This window comes from Marmota marmota, unplaced genomic scaffold (assembly GCF_001458135.2).
Source record: "Marmota marmota marmota unplaced genomic scaffold, marMar, whole genome shotgun sequence".
NCBI classification, from domain to species: Eukaryota; Metazoa; Chordata; class Mammalia; order Rodentia; family Sciuridae; genus Marmota; species Marmota marmota.
Genome location: NW_026000005.1, coordinates 25,123,151 through 25,149,990, shown reverse-complemented (window position 1 = coordinate 25,149,990; position 26,840 = coordinate 25,123,151). Strand labels below are relative to the sequence as shown.

Here is a 26,840-nt window from a genome sequence, read left to right as displayed (position 1 = left end):
AATTTAAATCTACCTTGTGATCTCTGATTTATCATTTGGGTTTCTTTTTTTGTGGTGGCCCTTTAGCTGATGTTCACAAGGAATAGAGTCACGTGATGTATGAAGGGAAACATATACACTTCTCTGAGGTTGACAATAAGCCCTTGTGCTCGTATAGCCCCAAACTGTGCAAGCAGCGGCGTCTCAACGGCTACGCTTTCTGTATCAGACACGTTCTGGAGGATAAGACTGCCCCCTTCAAGCAATGTGAATATGTGGCCAAGTACAACAGCCAGCGCTGCACCAACCCCATCCCCAAATCAGAGGATCGTAGGTAAGCAGTCAGTCCTTGATTTCAAGGGTAAACTTGCCTCCTTGTCTTCTGTCTTCTCTTTTTTTCTTTCTCCCTCTTTATGTGTGGTGAATTTAAATGTTGAGTTCTGGGGGAATCCAAGTAAACTTGGGAATACTTCTTAAAAGATTGAAATTTCTTTTAAACAGAGTAGTAAGTTTGAGGGATTATTTTAAAAATATGTGCAAGTCTTTTCTTTTTTTATTCATTTCATAGACTTTTAAAAATTATTTCCCCTGAAAATTGCTGCTTGGCTTCTTGGTACTAGTTTACTTGGTTTGTGTCCTTATGAGGTATTCCTGTCTTTTCTACTTAGTTTTATCCATCTGCCTAGCGAAAGAAACTATAGGAAATAACTGTTAAAATTTATAATAATTTGGGTGTTTTTAAATATATGCATGAAAGATAGTGAAGGATATGTTAATTAAATATATGTAGTTAAATCCTAATTAAGGGTTGGGGTTGTGGCTCAGCGGTAGAGCACTCGCTTAGCCATGTAAGGCCCTGGGTTCTATCCTCAGCACCACATATAAATAAATAAAATAAAGGTATTGTGTCCAACTACAACTAAAAACTAAATATTTAAAAAAAATCCTAATTAAAAGAGGATTTAAAATAGTATTCAAAATATTCAGAAGATTTACTTCCTAAACAGACTACTAAGTTTTGGCATTGTCTTATATATAATTTTGACTTTTTTTGGTCAAAAAGGGTTCCAAATACATTTTGTTTACCATAATTTAGACACTTTTTGCTTTATGGGTAGGCTAAAGTGTGGAAGTTATTTTGAAAGGAGTTAAGACCCATTGTCTTTCATAGTCTTAAGAAAATTTATGCTTTCAGATATAATCTCTTCTTCATGTATCTTTGTCTTTAGTTCTCCAGAAACCATTCTTATCATTGTGGAACATGACACAGGGATGCATGCTTGTTTTCCCAAAGTTTTAGATAGTTATCTTTAGGTATAAGATTTGAAACTTTTACTTCCGTCTTAGCTCATGCGTGCACACACACACCTAACACCCTCACACTCTCACCCACAATTGTATACATAAGCAAATGTTACCAGTTATACATTAGTTGAAAAAGAGAGACATGTGTTTTTTTATGTCATAGTAAATACTGTTTTTTAATTTTTTCGTGTGAAATAATTTGTGTTGGTAGAGATACGACCAAAATGAGAATATATATAATGTGATGATTTGGGAGTACTCTACTAGAATTTCTAATGAGTGTTAAGGCTTCAAATAACAATACCTGAAAGTTAGAAACAGCTGCTTAGTGAGGCAAGAAATAAAATTTTAATCTCAGGTGAGAAAGGGACCTGTATATTAGGCTAAACATATCTATCTAGTGGGTTTTAGCTCACTGAAAATAATAATTTCTTACCTCTGCTCTCTTTTAACAGCCCAATTTCTAAGCTTGGAGTAATTTCTTTACTTCAAGCTCCATTGTAAACACATTTCTATAATTTTGTCTTAAATTCAGTTTATCACAGTTGCAATTGTCAGCCTTGGATTTCTTTTGGTGTTTTTTTTTTTTTTTCCCCTATTTGAGCTAAAGCAAGTATTATCTTAATAGTTAACAGTAAGCCTGAAGAAAGAGTCCTGAATTTCTTTAAAATTTTAATTGTCTTCATCATTGTCTTCAAAGTAATTTCCTCTTTTGAGGAAAGGATAAGGGAAAGAAGTTTTGTGTTTCTATGTTAAGAAAAGCTATGCAAGATATAACAAGTTATGCTTCTTTTTTTCAAAATTGTTTTATGACCATATCAATGAAAATTATAGGATTTTTTTGTTTCAGCACTGGGATTTTTTTTTTTTTTTTTTAAAGCACTGGGGAATTGAACCCAGGGCTTTGTGCATGCTAGGCAAGTACTCTTCCACTAGGTACATCTCCAGCCCTCGGTATTTTTGTTGCTTGTCGGGTTGCCTGAAAATAAATTAAAGTGAAGTCAAAAGAGGTAATGTTATTTTTTTTTTTTTTTCAGTTGTAGATGTACACAATACCTTTATTTTGTTTATTTTTTTATGTGGTGCTGAGGATCGAACCCAGTGCCTCACACATGCTAGGAAAGCACTCTAACTGAGCCACAACTCCACCCCAAAAGAGGTGATATTCTTGTTACCTCAAGAAATCCAGGTTGAATTCATATATTAATATGTTTAAACTTATATATGTTTAAATATATATATGTTGATATATATATATATATTTTTTAATAGTTTAATTAAGATGTGATTCACATACTATACAGTTCATTCATTTAAAGGGTACTAGTCAGTATTTTTTACTAGGACACAAGACTACACAGCTATCATCGTAATCTAATTTTAGAACATATTTATTATCCCCAAAGAAACCCTGACTCCATTAGCAGTCATTTCCAGGTGGTGGTTCTTTTAGACTGAAAATTTGAATCTATATACTTATTTTAAATGTTGTTCATAACTAAGTTATTATAGTCTAGTTATAAAGAATTTTTCCACTTAAAAGAAGCAGAGTTTAAAATATATATATATATTTTATACTTTTATTTTCTTTCTTTATTTTTATGTGGTGCTGAGGATCGAACCCAGGGCTTAGCACATGCTAGGCAAGCACTCTACTGCTGAACCACAACCCCAGCCCCAAGAAGCAGAGTTTTTAAGAGTCCAGACTATTTGTTGTGGGTGGTGGTGGTGTCCCAGTATCTAGAATTAAGGGTGCTGAGAGGGAAGGCTGCCTCTGTCAATGAGCCTCATTCTAGTCAGTAGCACAGAGCAGCCTCATTTACCAGCTGGGGCTTTCCACATATAAATGAGCAGAGAAGTTTGATTTCTAAACTAAAAAACAAAAACCAAAAAAACTACATCATTGTTCCTCCCTAAAAAGCTAATAAGCCTTTTATTAATTACAGAATTGAGTTGAAAACAACAAAAAACATTTACTCTCTTAAATTATAATTATTAGTGCTTATTAATTATGCCAAATTATACAAAATTTGGTATGACATTCTTTAATATTTTTTAGTTGTTGATGAACCTTATTTTATTCATTTATTTACATGTGGTGCTGAGAATCAAACCCAATGCCTCTCACAGGTGAGGCAAGTGCTCTACCACTGAGCCACAACCCCAGCCCCTAGACGACATTCTTATACATACATATAATGTACTAAATCATGTCATTTTCCCTGTTTGCTCTTTTACCCCTTCCCGCTGGTCTCCTCCTCCTCTGTCCCCCCAATTAAATTTTTTTAGGTATATATTTTTTAATTGTAGATGGACTCAGTACCTTTATTTTATTTATTTATTTTTATGTGGTGCTGGGCAAGTGCTTTACCACTGAGCTACAGCCCCAAACCCCTATTTAAATTTTTTTTTTTTTTGGTACCAGGTATTGAACCCAGGGGCACTTAACCATAGAACCATACCAACCCCCCCCGGCATTTTTTTTTTTTTTAAAGTATTTTATTTAGAGACAGGGTCTCACTGAGTTACTTAGGGCCTTGCTAAGTTGGTAAAGCTGGCTTTGAACTGGAAGTCCTCCTGCCTCAGCCTCCTGAGCCACTGGGATTACAGGCATGCATCACTGTACCTACCTGCGCCCCTCCCTACTGTTTTAAGTTTTACTAAATTGTTTTATTGTTTTTCACTTTTTGGTTAATATAGTTTTCCTAATATTCCTTTCCTTGCTGGCTACAGCCTTTTTCTTTTCTTTTTTTTTAATAACGAGGAGTACATTACCACTGATCCATATCCCTAGCTCTTTTTATTTTTTATTTAGAGACAGGATCTCACTAAGTAACTGAGGCTGGCTTTGAACTTGGGATCTTCTTGCCTCCTCCCAAGTCTCTGGGATTACAGGTGTGCACTACCATGCCTGGTGCTGGCTACAGCTTTATGAATCTCTTTTATTTAAGGTATATATGGTACCTAGCACAAATCTGCTAGTTGGACTTGGAGGTATCATCTGTATGTCAAAAGAATAGGTTCCATTTTCAAATAACTTGAAGACTTCATGCTTGGTCAAAGAGGACAACCTTTGTCAAAGATACACAAGTAGCTGCAGTCCCCTGCTAGAACCTCCAAGCAAGCTCTCAGATAACTTGGAGAAACACTGCCAGATGGGTACCCATCCCTTTTGGAACTTCATAGTGCATATTATACAAAATGTTTTGAGAAAAATTTCAGAAGAAACAAGCAACAACAAAATCAATGTCTAATTTTGTTTAAGCCAGCATTTTTCAAAGTTTCTTAAGCATGGAATACTGTTTTTTATATATACTAAGTAAATATACTGAGTAAATATTCGTAAGTGAAACTGTATGAATAATGTGAGTTTAGAGGTGAAATATTCTATTGATTAAAAGCCTCCATGAGTACTTTCTCATTATGTAACAGGACTCTATCCTTTCCTAATATATATATTTTTAATTTTATGTTTTATTCTTTTAATGTCTTAAAAATGACATTTACCTTGCAAAGATAGCCTGCTCATTGTTGAAGACGAATGAGACATGAGCTTTGATTTTTAGTTCAAGTCTCAAATATGTCACTTTCCAAATGGAAAATGGTTTGGGCAAGTTCATGAAGCTTAGTTTCCTAATCTGTATGAAGTGCATTATATTCGTGCCTACTGATATTAGAGGAGATAGTCCAAGTTCTTATATTTTTTTATTGAGAAATTCATTCCACTTACAATTCCATTAACCAGTTTTTTTCTCTTATTCTGTTCTCATGTTCTTCTCTCTGTGTTTCTCTCTGTATAAAGCACACAGTGAACCCTTAAACCCTTCATATTCTTGAGAGTTATGACATAAGCATCTGGATGCTTCTCTGTGAATCTCCTAAAGTAAATACTTAAATGGTATTGGAATATATATTTTTCTCCATAAAAGAATTTTAAATGATCCTTCAGACTCTGAATGAGTTACTTTGTATGTTCTGAATAAAGAACAACAAATCATGTGATAAGCAGTGGTCTAGTTGTTATCAGGGCCCTCACTAGATGACTGACTTGCCTCTGTCTGGCCAACTCTGCTCATGTTCGGTTTGCATATTTGCCTCAGCAGAATCATGCAGACTTTGAGGAATGCTTGAGAATTGTGGAAGTTATGTATTAAATCAATGAAGGCCAAGAGTTACTATAGTCATGAAATTTTTAACCTATAGGATTCACATTGTATAATATGTAATTTTTATATTCTTCATATGTTTCATGCACATTTTCCCATATACTTTTAAAGGTACTGCAACAGCCACTTGCAGGTACTTGGCTTTATCCCGAAAAAAGAGAGGAAGAAAAAGAATGATCCTATAGATGAGGTGAAAGTCAGGCACCAGATGGATACCATGGCCTTTAGCTTGACAGTACCCACGCTGGCCTTGAAGATGCCCAACGGACTGGATGGAATGTCCCTCTCTCCACCTGGGGCAAGGGTCCCTCTCCACTACCTGGAAACTGAGTTGGAAGACCCATTTGCTTTCAACGAGGAAGATGATGATCTGAAGAAAGGGGCAACTGTGAGAAAGAAGTTGCAGAGCAAATTGGCCCAGAATCGGCAGCGCCAGAGAGAGACAGAGATTTTAAAAGTTCGACAAGAGCACTTTAGTCCCCCTCCTACACCTTCCCAGCAGCCTCCGCAGCAGCACTCCCACCTGTCACCTTTATCCACTTTAAAACCTCCAGCGCCGCCGCAGGGTTCTGTCTGCAAGTCACCTCAACCTCAGAACACCAGCCTACCAATGCAGGGAGTGGCCCCCACCACACACACTATAGCACAAGCAAGGCAGTTGTCTCACAAGAGGCCTCTGCCCCTCCTGCCATCCAGTAGGGCTCCCATCGTGGACCCCCCCAGGACTGACCGGGTCCTTATGAAAGCCACAGCCTTCTCTCCACACTTCTCTTGTATAAGTCAGCTGCAGAGACTGGTGAAACTGTGCACACAAAAACATCAGTTGGATACTGATCTGTTTCCCCACTTAGGTGAGTTTTTGGTTTTACCATATCATATATGTATAGATAAACACATTCTGTCACAGCTACCACATAAATGATAGGGCTAGAATACCTACCTGTACAGAGTGATGCTCTGGATGCTTCTTTTTAAGCTTGAGGAGATGAGTGTTTCTGTGTTGCCCAGGCTGGCCTCAAACTCCTGGGCCCAAGTGCTCCTCTGCCTCAACCTCCTGAGTTGCTGGGATTATCAGAACTCTCTGTGTCTTATTGTAGGATTTTAGAATAACAATAGCATTGCTAATATTTGCCAATAGCAGGGGGAAAAAATACCACAAAGCTTCATTTAAAAAAAAATTCACAAGACAATACCTGTGTATGGTTGGAAAGTGAGAAAATTACAGATAAAACTTTTTTTTCTAATTTAAAGGTTTTTTTTGTATTTACTATTAATAGTTGGGTTTATTTGTTTTGTTTTTGATTATTTAAACCTTATTGAATGTGATATGAACTATTATTCTAACTTCAGGAAAAATTCTTTTGCATGATGTGGGTAGCAGTAAAAATATGAACAAAGGATATGAATAGAAGAACAAATATTAATGGTCAATAAACAAACAAAAATCCCCATTGGAGGCAGGGTAGTATAAATTAAAACAATGAATTACCAGATTGACAAAAATTATACTCAATGTTGCTAAGGGTATTGTGTCATACTTTTTTTTTGGTACTGGGGATTGAATCCAGGGGCATTTTACCACTGAGCCATATTCCCAGCCCTTTTATTTATTTATTTATTTATATATTTTGTTGTTGTTGTTGATAGACCTTTATTTATTTTACATGGTGCTGAGAATCGAACCCAGTGCCTCACACATGCCAGGCAAGTGCGCTACCGCTGAGCCCCAGCCTAGCCCTTATTTTTTATTTTGAGACAGGGTCTTGCTAAATTGCTAAATTTCTGAGGCTGGCTTTTAACTTGCAATCCTCCTACCTCAGCCTCCCAAGTCATTGGGATTACAGGCATGTGCCACTGCACCCTGCCTGTATCTCATACTTTGTTGATGAGTAATGTAGAATACCTTTAAAAATATATATTGGGGCTGGGATTGTGGCTCAGCGGTAGAGCGCTCGCCTAGCATGGGCAGGACCCGGGGTCGACCCTCAGCACCAAATAAAAATAAAGGCGTTGTGTTGTGTCCATCTACACCTAAAAAATAAATATTAAAAAAAATATACACACACACAATTATTGATAGCCAACAAATTCCCTTTTGGGACTTGTATTAGTTAGCTTTTCATCACTGTGACCACAGTACCTGACAAGAAAAATTTACAGGAGGAAAAGTTTATTTTGGGGTCAGGGATTCAGAGGTTCAGTTCATGGTCAGCTAACTTTATTGCTCTGGGCCTGAAATGAGGCAGAGCATCATGGCAGAAAGGGCATGGTAGAGGAAAGCTGTCACTACATGGTAGCCAGGAAGCAGAGAGGGAGAGCTAGGGACTAGATACAGTTCCCAAGGGCATGCCCCAGTGACCTACATGCTTAAGAAGTGCCCCACTGGCCTATAGTTACTACCCAGTAATCCATTCAGATCATTATTCCATCAAATGGATTAATCCACTAATGAGGTTATAGCTTTCAAAATCCTGTCTTCACCTCTTAACATTGCTGCATTTCCTAACGTGAGCTTTTCAGGGGACAGTTCATATTCAGACCATCACTGGTCTCTACTCTATGAATAACATGTCCTATCTAATAATCTGTGTGTGAAAATGGTTATTACAGCTTTGCCTACAACATTAAAAATCTGTAAATATCTTGAGTCACTGACAGGAAACCTTGATAAATTATTGTACACACATGTGTTAAATAAGCAGCTATTTAAAAGAATTGAATGAAATGTGTATGTTTTGACCAGGATGTGCCCAGGATTTATCAGGTGGAAAAAAAATCAAGAGATGTTCTTTGTTACTCTGTTCATGTGCTTTGTTTATTTTTACAAAAACAAAGTACATCATTATATTTATTGATTAAGTATGTGGATAGATATTTGCCTATTTGTTTGCATAGATAGGAAAAAGTGTAAAAGGATATATGCTTCTGGGCTGTTAACATTGGCTCTTACAGGGAGACTGGAATTGGGCAGGATATGTTTTATGGGAAAAGGGAGTGGTAGCTTTTCTTGTGTAGCTTATATTGTTTCACATATTGTTAACACTGTGTTAGCCAGGGGTGGTGGCACAGGTCTGTAATCCTAGTGGCTCAGAAGGCTGAGGAAGGAGGATCACACGTTCAAAGCCAGCCTCAGCAACTTAGTGAGACCCTGTCTCAAAATCAAAGTACAAAAAGTGCTGGGATGTGGCTCAATGGTTAAGCACCTCTGGGCTCACTCCCTGGTAACAAACGAACAAATAAAAAACACCAACTTTTGATAATTAAAATACTTAATAAAACTCTTAGCTGGGTGTGGTGGCACCCACCTGTGACTCGGAAAGTTGTTACAGGAGGATTGCAAATTCCAGGCCAGTCTGCCTTAGCAACTTACCAAAGCCTTAAGCCACTTAGCGAGACCCTCTCTCAAAAAATAAAAAGGGCTGGAGATGTGGCTCAGTGGTAAAGCACTTTCTGGGTTCAAGCCCCAGGACCGCTGCCCCTCCCACATAACACACCAAAAAACAACTTTTAAAATATAGATAAGCCAAAAGAACAAATTAAAATACCTCAAACCCTAATACTCATTGATTAATACTTTCTCAAACGTATAAATTTGTTCCTACTATACATGCTGATTTATAACTTTTAAAAAATTTTATGTATTTTCAAGTTAATTTTTATATGAAATAACTTGTCATAGCTGAATTCTATCTTCAATTTTAAGTCATTTCCAGTTTATATCATTATACTCTTATAGAGCCTTGCCCCAAAATAATTACTGTTACATCTTTAATTTTTTTCTTCAAATAGATTCTTAGAAGTGGAATTTATATTTTTATAAAAATGTTTTTGGTGGATTACATATATAGCTTAATGGTACAGTGCATACTTAGCATATATGAGCTCCTAGGATCAATCCCTAGCACCAAAAACAAAGTTTTTGATATGTGTTGCTAAATTTTCCTTGAATTACTTTGTCAGTTTACTCTTCTTTCAGTACTACATTTGAATTAGTTATGTCTACATCTTTATCAGCCCTGGATCTTATTATTTTTGCCTTTGCAAATTTAATAGAAAATCTGCTTTAATTTTCACATCTTAGATCAGTATTTTTCAAGTTTGGGCCTTTAGAGGCTTTTACACTTAAAAAATTATTGAGGACAACTGGGCATGGTGGTGCACACCTGCAACCCCATCAACTCGGGAGATTGAGGCAAGAGGCCAGTCTTAGCAACTTAGGGATGCCCTGTCTCAAAAAAAATAAAAAGAACTAGGGATGTAGCTCAGTCCCTGTGGGTTTAAGCCCCAGTAGTTTAAAAATAAATAAATAAGTAAATTGAAGGCACCATAAAACTTTTGTATATGTTATTTCTATTGATACTTACTATGTTAGTTGAAATGGAAAAGTTTAAAAATATTGGGGCTGGGGATGTGGCTCAAGTGGTAGCGCGCTCGCCTGGCATGCGTGCAGCCCGGGTTCGATCCTCAGCACCACATACAAAGATGTTGTGTCTGCCGAAAACTAGAAAATAAATATTAAAAAAAAAAAAAAAAAATTAATGATTCATTCAAAAATAACAAAATAAATTCGCCATATAATATGGTAAATAACTTCCAAAACAAATATAGCAAGATACAGTGTTATTTTGCATTGTTATGCATATTTTAATGTCTGATTTACTAGAAGGAAGGTGGATTCTCATGCCTGTTTCTATATTTAATATGTCATGATATATGGTTTTAGGAAAATATGGTCTGACTTTTACGTAGATGGAAAAGTTGAAGTACTTTAATTGCCTTTTTAAAGTAATTGTGGTCATTGTCCTTTGATTCTTCCCTGAAATTTGATAAGTGGTAGTTGCAATGTGGAATCTGAAACTGTATACAGGAATTTTTCATATTGTTACATTAAAATCCTTTGGTTTAGGGCTGGAGCTGTAGCTCAGTGGAAAGGCCACTTAGCATGTGTGAGGCACTGGGTTCAATCCTTAGCATCAGGTAAGAATTAACAAATGGAATAAAGGCATTCTGTCCATCTACAATTACAAAAAAATTTAAAAATTGGTTTAGCCAGGCATGGTGGCACTTGCCTGTAATCCCAGCAGCTCAGGAGGCCGAGGCAGGAGGATCAAGAGTTCAAAGCCAGCTTCAGCAACTTCCAGACATAAAGCAACTCAATGAGACTCAGTCTGTATTATCCACTACATTTTATTTATTTTAAAAATACATTTCTTTTATTTATTTATTTTTATGTGGTGCTGAAGATCGAACCCAGTGCCTCACATGTGCCAAGCAAGCGCTCTACCACTGAGCCACAACCCCAGCCCCTCGTCCACTACATTTTAATTTATAATTTCATTCATTTGTGGATGTTGAAAATTCTTCAGCTTTTGAAACTGGAATTTTATGTTGGGGGCTATTAATTTTGAATGAACTTACAAAAAAAATCAGCCTTTTTTTTAAAAAAAATGTTTTTTAGTTGTAGATGGACACAATGGACTTTTGTTTAATTTATTTTTTAATGTGGTGCTGAGTATGGAACCCAGTGCCTCACAGGTGGTAGGTGAGCACTCGATCATTAAGCTACAACCACAGCCCCAAAATTCAGCCTTTTTATTTTATTGTTTTAAATTTAAAGTCATTTACAGCAAAGTTTATTTTAGAGAAATTGTAATGTAATCTTAGAACCAAACATAGTCTTTGTTTATGTCAGCAAAGAGTGCTTAAAGAAAAATTTAGTCTTCTAATTAGCTTTTATAGTTCTGTCTGGGCTGGTCATATCAGTTAATATTAAAATTGGCGATAACCTAAGATCAAAGGTTTGCTGTATTGGATAGTTAATTTCTCAGCAGGAAAAACACAACTCAGGTCTTGACTTTTTCAGAGGAAGTGTAGGTGTCTTAGTAGAAAATATCATTACTTCTGTCAACAAAAGATAGATCATATTGTGTTTTGTGTTTGGTACTGGAAATTGAACCGGACACTTAACCTCTGAGCCACATTTTCAGCCCATTTTATTTTGAAACAGGGTCTTGCTAAATTTCTTAAGGTTTGTTAAGTTGCTCAGGCTAAACTCCAACTTTAAGTCCTCCTGATTCAGCCTTCATATTCTGTTTTTTTAAAGGTGCCTTAAGTATCACTTTGAAAGACCTCACTGAAGTTGGTGTTGTTATCATCACTTAATTGTTTCTTTTTCTTTTTTTCCCTACAAATTTTGATTCTTGCACTTAGTAGTAAGTACTCACATTTTAAGGTGACCTGACACCATAAAGGGTCATCTTGGAACTAGATTTGAAGTTTCTTTTACCAGTGGCAATATGTAATTTAATTTTAAGCATTTATAATTTGCATTTCAATTATCCATTTCTTAATTTCTCTATTTGGCACATGTAAACTCATTTAAACTATGAAAGAAGTCCATGAGATCCTTTTAAACATAACTGTCTAATGAGAATGCTCTTTTGATTTTTGAGGTTCTCATGTAGGAAGACATAAAATCAAGATGTCTAATAACTTTCATAGTGGCATGAGTATATTGAAATTGCATGATCCCACACACTCAGTTATTCTTTAGGCTATGCAACATCTATTTGTCAAGACTTCTTCAGAATATAAACTTTTAAACGGGGAAAACCTTTATGTCAGAAGCTAATAGTTATCCTGTCATTAAAAATTATAGCATTTAACAAAACAGTTAAGCATCATTGATACCATGTTTCTACGTTTTATCTCCTCTAAACTTGTTTTAGCAAATGAAGCACAAAATGTGGCAGCTCTTGTTTAAAGGAATTGAAAGAAGGCCCAAACTTCATTTAATTGAACATCGGTATCCCACCCTTTGCTTTTCCCATGGGAGTGCTGTGCCTAATCCTTGGAACCCTTTCCTTTCCTCCACATGTATTGGGGGAAAGATGGAGTGTGTCTGCGTTTGATAGTTTATTCCAGGGCCTTTCTTTGTTGAAGGTGACTCCATTACCACCTTTTGACTTTTTTCTTGCTAGAACATTACATACATAGGACTTCTTTTCTTAACCCTCTTGAATATGTTTTTCTGATACTGTTTTAGTGTATGGTATTTTGATACTTAAAAATTTTACCTTAAATCTATGGAAGATGATATGTCATGAGCTTTGTAATGTATTGAACAACCAATTAAAAAAAAAAAAAATTTTACCTTTTATGTGTCCTGAACTCTGTATCTTTGCTTCTGTTGTGTCGACTCCATTAGTAAAGAGCCTGTTAAAAGTCCATCCTTAATATAGCATAGATTTTTTGTTATAATGTCATTTTTTCAAAACCTGAGCATATATCATATATTTATTATTAATGCCTTTGTAGTGATAGAAATACTGGAGGCATTTGTTCAACACTATGATAGTACTTGCTGGTGTTGGCTTATGTATTTTGGATATCTATTTTTTAAATCTAAGTTTTTAGTCAAAGTAAATTTTTTTCTAACTTGAATATCCTCTGTCTGCCCCAGGGTTGGACTGGTCTGAAGAAAGCGGAGAGGAACTGGAGGACTCAGAACAGGCTTCACCATACCAGGTTGCATGGTCTATCCGAGAAACCCTCAGATATGAAAGACACACGTAAGCCTTCTTTTTTGTTTTTATTTTAATTTTTTAAGCACCATTGTAGCAGATAGATTTTGTACTAATATTTTTCTCTTATTGGATCTAGTTTTGATATAATGGAGGTAAAGTAGTTACCATTTGGAAAGAAATGTACCATATTATTTGAGCAAAGCTAATCTTAAGTTTTCTTGGTGAATTAGTCATAGAATTTAGAATTTGTAATAGAGTTTAGAATTGAAAGGGACCTTGGAGATTTCTTCCTTTTTTTTTTTTTTTTTGGTATTGGGGATTGAACCCAGGGGAGCTCTACTACTGAGCTATGTCCTTGGTCCTTTTTTATTTTATTTTTTTTTTTGAGACAGGGTCTGTCTAAGTTGCCAAGGCCAGATTTGAACTTGGGATTTTCCCCCTCAGCTTCCTGACTAGCTAGGATTACAGATGTGCTCCCCCATGACCAGCGGGCCTTAGAGATTATCTGATTATTTTATTTCCTTGATGATTTTCTATTATAACGAGTGGAGTATTGAAGTCCCCATGTTATTGTGGAATTATTGATTTTTCCCTTCAGTTCTGTCAGTTTTTATTTTGGGACTCCATTAGTTACATGTGTGTTTATAATACTGTGTTTTCCTTATGTGCTGATAGTTTAATCATTTTAAAAATAAACTTTTTTGTTTTGAAGTATATTTTGTTTTATGATAATATGGCTATTCTAGCTCTTTTTATGGTTACTATTTCACATATATTCTTTTCCATCTCTTTGTTTTCAACCTGTTTTTGTCTTTGAATTGTAAAATATACATTCTTCTCAAGCTTACACCATATAGGTACTTAATTTCACAAGAAGTCTTAACCATAACCATTTTCTAAAGTGTTTGTACCATTTTATACTCCCATTAGTAATGTATGCGAATTCTTATTGCTCAATATCCTCTCCAACATTTGGTGGTGTCAGTCTTTTTAAAGTTTTATGTATTTGTCTTTTAAAATTTTTTTTCTGTTGCTATAACAGAATACCTGAAATTGGATGATTTTCAATGCATACAGGTTTTTGGATTTTTGTTCTGGAAGCTGGGAATTCCAAGAGCATGGTGGTGGCATCTGCTTGGCTTTTAGTGAGGTCCTTGTGCTGCATCATAACGTAGTTGGAAAGTAAAAGAGCAAGTAGGCTTTTGTAGGGGAGACCAAACACAAGGCTGATCTTGCTTTATAACAGCCCACTTTCCAAGTAACTAATCCAATTTAGCAAAAATTAATCCATCCTTGTGAGAAGGGCATTAATCCCCCTTAACTACATAGTCACCTCTTATTTGCTTCACATCGCAGCACCTTGGCTTTGGGGATCAAGTTCCAACACAAAAATGTGGGGAACACTTTCAAGCTCTTACTACTTTTTTTTTTTTTTCCTCTCTCTTTTTTTGCAGTGCTGTGGATCAAACCTAGAACCTCATGATGCCAGGCAAGCATCCCACCACTGAATTATGCCCCTCACCCTTAGTATTCTAATGAGATATGAAATGATATCTCATTGTCACTGTCATTTTACTTTGTATTTCCCCAATAACTGATGATTTTTTACCATTTCATGTACTTATTGGACATTCAAAAATAATTTTGGGGGAAGTATATTTTCAAGCCTCTTGGTAGTGCCTGGGATCAAACCCAGGGCCTTGTGGTTAATAGGCAAGCATTGTATCACATTCTACCACATCCCCAGCCCTGCCTCCTTCTTAACGTATTTTTTTGTTATATATTTTGGATATTTCTTTTTGTTATATATATGGTTGAGATTGTTTTCCTTTAGTCTGCTACTTGCCTTTTTATTTTTTTAATGGTATCTTTTGATTAGTACCAGTTTTTAATATTAAATAAGTCAAGTTTATTGCATTTCTTTTTATTTTTTTTATTTTAAAAAAATAGAAAAGAGTGTACATACCATAAAAAAATGGTGTGTACATTCTGCATACCATTTTTAAATGTTTATGACCATTCAAGATTTTCTCCTCTGTTGTATTTAAGAACTTCATAGTTCTATCTTTAGCATAAAAATTTAGATATATAACCTGTCTTACTTATTTTCATATGGTGGTATGGTTGGAGTCAAGATTCATTCTTTTATGGGTATCTAGTTATTCTAGCATATTTGATGAAAAATCTTCATTTTTTTATTCATGTTTTTTGGTACTTTTTTGTGAAATAATGGACCATATATTGGTGTATTAACCTGGCTTTTTAAAATTTTTTTTAGTTATCATGGACACAATATATTTATTTTGTTTATTTATTTTTATGTGGTGCTGAGGATCGAACCCAGGGTCTCTCACATGCTAGGTGAGCGCTGTACCACTGAGCCACAACCCCAGCCCTTTTTAGGTCACTTCTATACTTAATATCTTAATTAATGTGGTTCTAGAGTAAGTCTAGAAATTCAGTGACTTGAATTATACAATTTTGTCCTTTTTCACAGTTATTTTGACTATTTTAGATACTTGCATTCCTATAGGAATTCTTGAATGAAATTGTCATTTTTGATAAAATTGTAATTGTGGTTTTTATCATAAATCAATTTGAAGAGAATTGATGTTTTAACAGTGTTATATCTTCCAATCCATGAATGTGGGATACCACTTTAGGTCACTTAAAATCTTTATTGTTATATATTTTATTAAACTTATCTTGAAATTTTTTACTAGTATTTAATGACAGTATTTGCTAGTTGTTAAGTGACCTGCAGTTGTCAATATATACTACAATTTTAATAAATTTACTTATTCAGATTTTTTTTTATAAAATCTATTACTTTCCTTGCAAACAATCATGTCATTTATAAATATGGACAATTTCACTTTCACCCTTTTGATCTTTAAGCCTTTTATTGCTACTTCTGGCCTTACTGTACTAAGATCTTCAGCAAAGTGTCGAATAGAAGTAGTGAAGATAGATATGATTGCTTGCCACTTATTTGTTTGTTTGTTGTTTGTATATTTATTTATTTGCACTGGGGAATGAACCCAGGTCTTTGAGCAGTGCCAGGCGGGCTCTCTTCCACTGACTTACAAAACCAGCCCTTTAAAAAATTTTTTTTTTTCAAGGTCTTGCTAAGTGTTTGATGATAGCCTTCAGCTTGTGATCCTCCTGACTCAGTCTCCAGAGTGGTTGGGATTACAAGTGTATGCCACCAGGCTTCATGCCTTGTTTTCTTTATTTGGAGCAAAGTATTTATGTATTTTTGACTTAAATTTTTTTTATTTATAGGGTTTCCATTTATTTTCAATCTTGTTTGGCCATTCCTATTTTTCTTTTATATTTCTTTCTTCATAAAATTCATACTTTAAACATCTCATACATAACAGTTTTATATTCATAATTCCAACCTTTGATGCCCTTGTAAATCTCATTTGTTGTTTTTTCTTTTTGTCATGCAGGATGGCTTATATCTTCTTTGGCATGATAATTTTTGATTTGGTAGGTCCTGGCCTTATGGATTCTCAGTCAAGTTCAACCACTTGATCTTGTAGGGATGAGAGTTGATATCAGCATGCACTCTCAAAGAAGCCCATTTCAAACCCTCTTTTCGCCTTACCTACAAGTTTAGCTTCAGTTCTGAACTTTTTCTGTTTATGATTTCTTCATTTTTTTGATCAAGCACTTCCTTTCAGAGCAACAATGCATCCATAAAGCACCTAGTATATAGGTGCTTTAGAGTGGCAAGTTCCTAAGAGTTCCTAACTGCCATAAGTGTACCATTCTTCCATTGTTTCACCTGTTATTTCTATATGAATGACTCAGATCTTTTTCTCATGTCTGACCATTGTTTTTTCTTAAATTCAAAAACAAGTTCTTTTGAGATAGGTTCTTGCTGTTACATAGGCTTGTCTTGAACCTCTGGGTTCTAGTGATCCGCCTGCCAAGTCTCCCAAATATATCTGACTGTTCTTTTGAGTTTGAACTACCTGTTGGATATTTCTCAACAAATATTCTGTTAATACCTTAAATTCAGCATTTCTACAGTTAAATTCATTATTTTATTTACTATATATTTTTCTTACCAGTTTCTCTTTTTGATTCCCCTGTTTTGTTTTTTTTTAATCAGCAATGTTACCATTTTGCTGCTGTTGTCTTAATAAAGTTAATTTTGTTTGGAGAATTTTCTGTCAATTCTTGTGATTATGGATAAGCCCGGAGTCTCAGAATGTCAAGTTTGGAATTTGTTGGTGTGTGTTTGGTTTTTACTGATAATGTTTCAATATTAATAATAACTGTACTTATATTGTGACTTTACAGATATAATTTTATTTTCTTCACATTTGGAGATAAGCAGGCCAGCTATGTCTCTCATAGATGAGAAAAGTTCACTCAGGGGAAACTGGCCTCTCTCTTCCCAATTCACTCACTGCTCTTCTTAGCAACCAGGCTTGCCATATTAATGTCATATTAATGGGAAGCATCTTGGAGATGCTGGCAATGGTCTGTGGACCTGTGTCAGTATACATACTGTTTGTTACTGGTGTGTGACAAGATAAGAATGGAAATTATGAGTAAGCTTTTGAAGCTTCTTTATAATCACATAACATGCCTCAACATCTAGTGCATCTTTCCACAATGAACTGGAGGGGCACTGATTTAGCCCATCCTTCCTCAAGTAATAGTGTCTTTGAAATAACTGTTGTGTTGAGTGATGATCTACCCAAGCTTTGCCTTCCCTGGAAGACCCCTATCAGCCCTTTCTTTTTCTTTCTTTTTTACCAATTGCCCTTCCATTCTCTATTATGCAGATTCATAGTCATTAAGTCACCCTTAAGTTTCTTATTCTTCATATCCAGTTGCCAAATTAAGTTAATTCTTTTCTGATAATGGCCCTTATGTGTGTTTTTCTTTCTGTTATCTGTCTTGTCTCTTATTTTCATCATTCCCCAGTCTTTGAGTTGTTTGTTGTTGACTCTGAAATTTGTGCTTTTTACCTCAGTGGACTGATGGTGTAGCTTAGTCATAGAGCACTTGCCAAGCATGTGTAAGGCCCTTATCCCTAGCACCCCAAAGTTCCTTTTTTCCCTTTATCTGAAATAGGATTCATTTTCTTCTCCAAATTTGCTATTGATCCAGTTCCTTATTTCATAAATGGTACTACTGTCCTTCCCTAGCCCTGATAGGAACAGCTGTCTTCCTTTCCCAGTTTGTCTTTTCTGCTCACATATTACCACTCACGTTCTCCATGCTGCTGCCCTTATTATCTCTTACCTGGAGTTTGCTAATAGTTTTCTAATTGCTCTCTTCTGTTTCTTCCTCTGCTTTTTCTGTATCTGCTAGCACTGTAATCTTTCTCATGCACATCTCTATTATATTGATACTCATTTTTAAAAAATTTACATAGATTCTTCGTTGTCTGTGAAATAAAGGTTAAACTCTTTCATCTGGCATTCAGATTTATAAAATTTTACCAACCATCACTTCCCAGCACGTCCTATACCTTAGCCAAACCAAGCTCCTTTTTTTTTTAAAGATCTCTTTGATTCTTTTTTTTTTTTTTTTTAATTTATTTATTTTTTAGTTCTCGGCAGACACAACATCTTTGTTTGTATGTGGTGCTGAGAATCGAACCCGAGCCGCATGCATGCCAGGCGAGCGCGCTACCGCTTGAGCCACATCCCCAGCCCCAAACCAAGGTCCTTAGTACTACAGTTTTCAGTTGTCTCTGTACCTTGGCTTAAAGTGTTTATCCTTATTGATGAGCCTTTTTTCCTTTTCTCCACATCTTCAACTTCTACCCTGTCTTCAAGATCCAGCTCTGTTGTTATCTCTTCTTCAGGGCCTTTCCTGCAGCACTCTTTCTTGTGAACTTTTGTAGCACATTATCCGTATTTCTCATGGACTTAACTGTTATTTATCTTGTATTAAAGGTGTTTGTAGCACTTACTGGCCCTACCTGAACCCCAAATATAGATCTGCTATGAGATTCTGGGGAACAATTTTAAATAAAAGATTCTTGGGCCTGCCCCATGGAGATTCTGGTTTAGTTAATCAGTGTAGGTCTTGGGAATCTGAAGTTTTAAGATGCTCCTAGGTTTTTCTAATTTGTTTTCAAATATTTGAATTGTTGATCTGTGTGCCTTGCTGTTTGCATTATCACTTTTAGCCTCTTGAATTATTTAACTTTGGAATGTGTTATCTTGTCTGAATTACATTGCAGGCTCTTCTTCAAAACTTTATTTTCTCTTCAACAGTACTCAACATAATAGACACACAATAAATGTTGAATAAGTGATAAGATTGAAGTAAAATCTTCAGTTTATCTATCTGTAGTAGAAGTTGTAGTGAAGAGGACATGCTTCAAGAAAAGACTCCTAACAGAAGTTTGAAGAATAGCCTGTTACATGTCATTCTGGGGGGGGGGAGGGGGAAGGATAATACCACTTTAAACAAAAGAAACCAAGCAATGATTTACAGATTAGTAAGATAATATATAGTCTATGGCGTCACATGTATGATGGCATTTATGTTAAGATAGAAGAGAAATAAAATAACAGGTTAGTCTTTAGGTCTTGTGCATTATTCCTAACAATAAATAAAGTGAACAGTTTAACCTTGCTGATGGTAGACAATGTTAACTAATCATAGCACTGTTTCTTATTAAGCCTAGATGTGCTCAGCGTCCTTTCCAAATAATACTTCAGTAGGGATCACCTTTCAATCACATTAGTATATGATGAGAAAATGTGTGTTTTGTCTCTGGTGGTGTTGTTGTTGTTGCTGGTGATTGAACCCAAGGCCTTGTGCGTGCGAGGCAAGCACTTTACCAAATGCACTATATATATCCCCAGCCCCCGATTCCTAGCCTTTTTATTCTGAGACAAGGTGTCTGGCTAAGTTGACCAGGCTGGCCTCAAACTTGGAATCCTTTTACTTCAACCTCTCAAGTTACTGGGATTGCAGGTGTGCATCAGGATGCCTGGCCTCAGAATTCTTTAAGTACTTAGCAAGAAAAGGTAGTTAAAAACCAGAATGTCTTAAAAGGGCAGTTCCTAGATAATGTACTATTAGAATTCACTGCTCTATTTCTGGTATGACTGATCTATCTTTTATTGAGTTGTGCTGTCATTTATTCAGTTTTTAGTAAGTAAAGGTAAATAAGTGGTTTTCTCTGTGAGTCCCTATTCATTTAAAATTCAGAAAGTCCTGGGCATTATGTGTCTAATGATGACATGCTAAGAAGGGTAAGCGTCTTAAAGCCCTGGATTGTCTCTGCTGCCTTGTGTTGAGTTGAAATATAATTTTCAGTTCTATTGAAATCTCATGCTCTAATTTTCTTAACCACTTACTCACTTGCCACCAAGGTTTTACCCCTGTTCATCAGCCCCCTTTCCTTATTCTCATTTCCCCTTTCTAAAATGAGCTTAATGTGTAATTGGTTTTTTACTTCTCTCCTTGCACTTTCCAGGCCAGATGACGATGATGCGGAGAGTAGGAGCTCCAGGGTGACCCAACTTTGCACTTACTTTCAGCAGAAATACAAGCACCTCTGCCGCCTGGAAAGGGCAGAATCTCGTCAAAAGAAATGCCGTCATACATTTAGGAAAGCATTGCTGCAGGCAGCCAGTAAAGAACCGGAATGTACTGGTCAGTTAATACAAGAACTTCGGAGAGCAGCATGCACTCGAACCAGGTTAGAGCCACACAGAGCCACTTGTTCTAAGGAACTTGTCTCAGTTTGTATTTTGTTTTCTGTATTTTTGGAGAGGGTGGTTAAGGCACAATGACCATTTAAACCTAAAATATTTGAGACTGCATTTTGGTTTTGTTGTTCCGGAAAAAAGCACCACACAGGTGACAGAATAGTACTGCCATGTACTGATATGATAGTAAAAGCATTACTGAAGTTTTGGCTGGAATTTAATTACAGTTTATTTTTAGAAGGTTGAGAATATTATCTGTTTTAGTGCTAAAAAATTTCATGTTATTTGAAAGTAATATAGTTTTTTTAGTAACAAAAGAAAAATGTGTTTTATTAAAAGGACATGTTTTTTTGCTTGTATTATTTAAGATTTTTCTTTTCCATGTATTTCATATAACTACCCTACCTAGTATGTGTTCAGTTTTCTTTCATTCATTCACTCATTGTTGTTGTTGTTTATTTTTTTATGTGGTGCTGATGATTGAACTCAGTACCTCACACATTCGAGGCAAGTTACTCTACCACTGAACTACAACCCCAGCCCTCACTCATTATGTTTTAGTGGTACTGGGAATTGAACCCAGGGGTGCTCCACCATTGAGCTACATCCTCAGATCGTTCCTACTTTTTATTTTGAGACAGGATCTCACTAAGTTGCCCAAGTTGGCCTCAAACTTGTGATCCTTCTGTCTTAATCTCCTGAGTATGCTTTGCCCAACATGTTCAACATATTTTATTACATTGCATTTCTTTAGGGGGAAGAAACAGCTCTTCTGTTTGTAATGCAGATGCTTGTTTATTGAGCAAAATTTGGAAAAATACAGAAAAAAGAAGGGGGAGATCTCCATAGCTCCATTGATATAACTGAATAAGCACTGTAAACATTATTCTGCTTTTCCACTCTTATCTTTTTTTTTCTTTTTAATTGTTCCAGGAATTGAACCCAGGGGTGTTTAACCACTGAGCCACATCCTTTTTTTAATGTTTATTTTGAGACAGGCTCTTGATAAGTTGCTGAGGCTGGTTTTGAACTTGTGGTCCTCCTGCCTCAGCCTCCTGAGCTACTGGAATTATAGGCATGTGCCACTGCACCTGGTTGTCATTGTTGTTCAATCCTCAGTACCACATAAAAATAAAAATAAATAAATAAACAAAGGTATTGTCCTGTCTACAACTAAAAATTTATTTTAAAAAAGGATTGTTTTAAAGTCTAGGAGACCTAAGTCTTTATTGAGTTTACTATTTCACACTTCTCAGTGTTACATTTTCAGATGACAACTTTGAGTATATATGTGTAGAAAAAGATTAGGAGTTTGTATATTGAAATGTCTCTAACTGGTGGGTTATTGATAAAGTGAAGAAAAAAATATTTGTTCTAATTTTTTAATAGTGATTTATGAGTTACTTGAATAAATCTCTCATGCTAGACAGTAATTTCCATGAGTGCAGGATGAAGGTCCATTTAGTTCTTGTATCTCCAGTGTTGTTCAAAGAATGAATATTATTGAATATATGAAGGTCTGTTTATTTGTTAAAACAATTCACTCAGTTTGACAGAGATTGTAAAATAATGATATCAAATGTTTTAGATGGTATATTGCTCTCAAGTGTATAATTTCAAGAAAGTGTAGCTATATGCAGCATAATACAATTTATATATAAATATTATATACATCAAGTCACATATTGTTATGATATTGTCAGAGATGTAAGAGTTTGCACATTGAGATTGGGACAATTTGGTATTTATGTGGAAGACCATTTTATCTATGTCCATCTCCCTCCCTCCCTCCCTTTCTTCCTTCATTCCATCCTTCCTTCTGCTGGAGATCAAAACCAAGGACCTTGTACTTGCTAGGCAAGTACTCTACCAGTGAGCTACACTGTCAGCTTTTTCTATGATTATTAACTGGTTGTTTTCAGAACATCCTCCAAACTGACTTTAGTGACATGGGAAGAAAATGATAAATATCACCAAATAATAAAATAACACACCAAGATGGATTCTATTACTATTTTAAAATTTATTCGATATCATTTCATTATGTCACCCTTGATTAATGAAAAGTTTATTGCCCATTGCAGTAAACTACTGATGATCATATAGCAATGTGTCATAGTTGTTCTTTGGTTATTGCTTATTACTGGTACATTGTATTTTAGGTTCACAAAAATTAGTTTTAGTTACATGATATTCTCTATTTATTTGATAATTTTGGTATTAAAGTCCTAGTTCCACAGAAGACATTTAGATAAATATTTTAGAAACTGAAACTTTAATGATTGCCTTCTAATATGTATCTTATAAAATATAGTTTGTATATAAGCTGAATAATATTAAGGTGTTAATCTGACAGCTTTTTCATTCTTTTTGGTAAGCAGACTAAGCCACTGAAATAGCCTAAAGTACATAGACGTGTATTTGACTCTGGTGGTGTATAGTCCTACACTGACGAGTGTTGTTGGTGTCTTGTGTTTGTATGGCATTGTTTATGTGGGAGCATGATTGTTTATTAGGGATACTATAGAGCATGCAAAAAGGAAACTTGTAGATATTTTTATATTAAAAACATCAAAATGTTTTAGTAATTCTCTTTGCTTTGTTGGGATTATTTGAATAATAAAATATATCTAACATCATTTTAACCTTAATCTATCCATGGAGATATTGAAATTCTGAGTTCAGATTCATTTTAAGAGATCAATAAATTGGAACATGAGGTGATTGAAAAAAATGAAACAGATGGTGTCTTTGAAAGTTTAGAAAGAAAATGAGGGAATATGTTGTATAGTAGGGGTGGTAGACAGGTAAATAATTTGTGTGTTCAATGAAAATTATCCTTTCAGTATAGAGAGGTACCTTCTATTTAAATAAAGAGAAAGAGAATTTGGGCTTAGCTGCCAAAAATATTTATTTCAAATTATGTATCTTTTTTACAGGACTAAAGTTAATAATGTAAACACCTTTTGGGGGGCAGTATATAAAACTATTAGGAATAAATGGTTTACTTCTGAAATGACCCTCTTCTTCATCCTTGTAATCTTGATAAATCTTGTAGAACTCTTAATTAAAGCAAGTTCTATGGCAGGGCTTGATTATCTATTTCCATTAACTGTTTCTATAATTATAATAGAAGTATTTTTTTATTTGAACATTATGTAAATTCACAGTTTAGATTCTGTATGACTTTATCTACTTAGTATAAATCATTTTATTGAGATCCTTATAGATACTAGAAACAACACAGGATTTCTTTGATTTTCATGCCTGATTTGTGAGTCAGTTTATTAAGATTTTCCCTCCATATTCAGGCATGTGTAAAGGCCTAACAATTTGTGATGTTTTGTAGAATTATTATTTTTGGAACCATATGCATACATTGCCGGTTCATAAAATCTAAAAGTCAGTTAAATATATTAAATATTAAATGAAAAAAGTGGAAACAGCATTTAAGTGTTGAAACCCGGAGTTACACATAATGCAAAATTTTAAAATTTGTCCAAAATGAGTATGTTTTAGGGCTTGAGAGTAGCTCAGTCACTTCTGCATCTTAGTGTTCCCTTTGCTATATATATAAGAGCAAGTTAATTTTTATTTTTTGGGTTTTGGTATTGAGGATTAAAAGGGGCTTTACCCTGAGCTGCTTCCCCAGTCCTTTTAATTTAATTAATTAATTATTTTTTAAAATTGCTACCAGGGATTGAACTACTTAGTTACATTCCCACCCCTTTTTATTTTTTATTTTAAGACAAGGTCTCACTAAGTTGCTGAGGCTGGCCTTGAGCTTTCGATCCTCCCACCTCTGCCTCCCAAGCCAGTGGGATTATAGGTGTGCACCACTGTGCCTGGCTATGATCAAGGGGTTTTTTGTTTTGTTTTGTTTTGCATATTTATCATTTAGCAGCATAAGGTGACCACATCCTAGTAATGATAATGATAACAGTGACTGACAACCATGTTCACAACACACCTGCCAGCTGAGGGGACCTTGTTGTCTCTTCCCTTTCCAAGTGAGGAAGTTGTTTCTTAACAGAGGCTTATTAACTGTCACACAGCTAGTAAGAGGTAGAGATGAAATTGGGAACAGGGTCTGATTCTAGTCTCATGTTCTTCATCACTTTTCTCCATTAACTTTTTGAAAAGTAAAAGGTATCAAATATCATTTAAAAACAAAAACAGGGGCCAGCTGCAGATGGCTATAATCCCAGTGGCTCAGGAGGCTGAGGCAGGAGGATTGCAAGTTCAGAGCCAGTTTCAACAGAAGCGAGGTGCTAAGCAACTCAGTGAGACGTTGTCTCTAAATAAAATAGAAAATAGGGATGGGGAGGTGGCTTACTGGCCAAGTGCCCCTGAGTTCAATCCCCGGTACCAAAAAACAAAAAGACCATATATTTGAAAACTATTGTGATAAAACTTTTTGCTTTGAATATCAGTAGATTTGGGAAATAACATATTTGGTATTTATAGTACTTGCTTTAACTCATATTTGCAAGTTAATGACTGTGGGTATTATAGATAGTTATAATGTGGATATTACAGAGTACCGACATAATATAGAAAAACTGCCTTAGATTCTTAAGCGTGTGCTTTAAAAACTAATTTTGTATTTTTTCTTCCTCAGTATAAGCCGGACCAAGTTGAGGGAGGTGGAACCAGCAGCATGCAGTGGAACCATGAAGGGGGAGCAGTGCGCTAACAAAGCCCTTCCATTCACCAGACATTGTTTCCAACGTATCCTTCTAACTTGATCAAGTGTGCATGAAAAAGTTTTAACTCACTTGGAGCTGTGTACCTTTTGTCCCCTGGTACAGGGGATTGAACCCAGAGTCTCCTGCATTTTTAGACAGGTGCTCTGCTGCAGATGATTACTGTGCTTCATTTTTAAATCAAGTGAATGACTTTTGAAATAGTAACTATTTAATTTTTGAAATTATTAAGTGACTTCTAATTTTCCTAAAATCTTACAATTTTTTTCTGCTTATATTAGTTCAGCCCCGCCCCCCAACACACACACACACACACACACACACACACACACACATTTTATTCTCATGACACTGAGCTGGGAAAGGTAGGAATCACAAGTGCATAAAATTGTACTATTCTTATCTTTTAGACAAAATTGAGATTCAGTTTCTAATTGTCTTAAGTTCAGAATCTGGATCAAAGTCAAGAGGACCAAATAACAACAAAATAAGCCAAACTGATAGCAAATAGGATCTCCTAGTGGCTAACATGTAATTATATGTTATTAATAGAATTCCGATCCTACAGGTGGTTCCAGGTAGCTTATAAGGAGTAACTATATAACAATTATTGATGGAAAAATTAAATCAAAGTTTTAGTTTTTAGTCTTCCAAGATAGTTATACAGCTTTACAGTGTGCCTGATGCTATAAGGTTAATTTGCTGTTTTGGAGAATAATTTGAAAGGAAATAAGTTAACATATCACTGACTAGGCAAAAAGGTCTCTTAGGATTATATACTTAAGGAAAAAATTTTCCAGGGAGCTTTAGACTGTAGATAAAATCTTATTAGCTCTTTTATTAAATATTTAGAACTGAGTAGCTTTTTTGGGGGGGGCGTACTGAGGAGTCAATCCAGGGGCACTTAACCACCGAGCCACATCCCTTGCCCTTTTTTGTTGTCTGTTTAGAGACAGGGTCTCACTGAGTTTCTTAGTGCCTTGCTTTTTTGCTGAAGCTGGTTTTGAACTCTTTTTTTTTTTTTTTTTTTTTTTTNAGTTCTTGATATATCATCTTTCACACTTTGCTTCAAGTGGGTTGGTTTTGAACTCTTGATCTTCCTGCCTCATACTCCCAAGCCAGTGAGCTTATAGGTGTGTGCCCCCACGCCCAGCTATTTTTATTCTTGATAAATATCATATAAGCAGAAAGTTTTTTCTTTTAAAATAAGTTTATTTAAAAAAATAGTTGTTACAGTGGAAATTTTAGGAGTGAAATGTGTTAAGAAGATGATCCTTCTCCAAATAACATAAAGTGGTTCAGAATGGCCATAAAAGAGACTTGCACTAGGAGCTTATTAGCAAAATGGCTTCCTTCAGAAGTATCTCCTATAAATAATGAAGGTCAATCCAACTATTAACATTTTACCATATCAGTATTTGGATTTGTACTTTAGGTTTTTACAGATAATAAAATTCA

The 26,840-nt window shown here is 35.3% G+C and overlaps 1 protein-coding gene across 4 annotated transcripts in view; it reads left to right on the top strand.

Moving 5' to 3' along the window:
- Ino80d (INO80 complex subunit D) overlaps positions 1-26,840 on the top strand; it is a 64,944-nt gene that overhangs the window by 19,743 nt on the left and 18,361 nt on the right. For all 4 annotated transcript variants that reach the window (XM_048808393.1, XM_048808392.1, XM_048808391.1 and 1 more), the window contains 5 exons: positions 67-313; positions 5,562-6,301; positions 12,913-13,021; positions 20,442-20,666; positions 25,298-25,407. In XM_048808393.1, coding sequence (XP_048664350.1) covers positions 96-313; positions 5,562-6,301; positions 12,913-13,021; positions 20,442-20,666; positions 25,298-25,407 — 1,402 coding nt within the window. In that variant the 5' untranslated portion in view covers positions 67-95. The remainder of the gene's footprint in view (positions 1-66; positions 314-5,561; positions 6,302-12,912; positions 13,022-20,441; positions 20,667-25,297; positions 25,408-26,840) is intronic.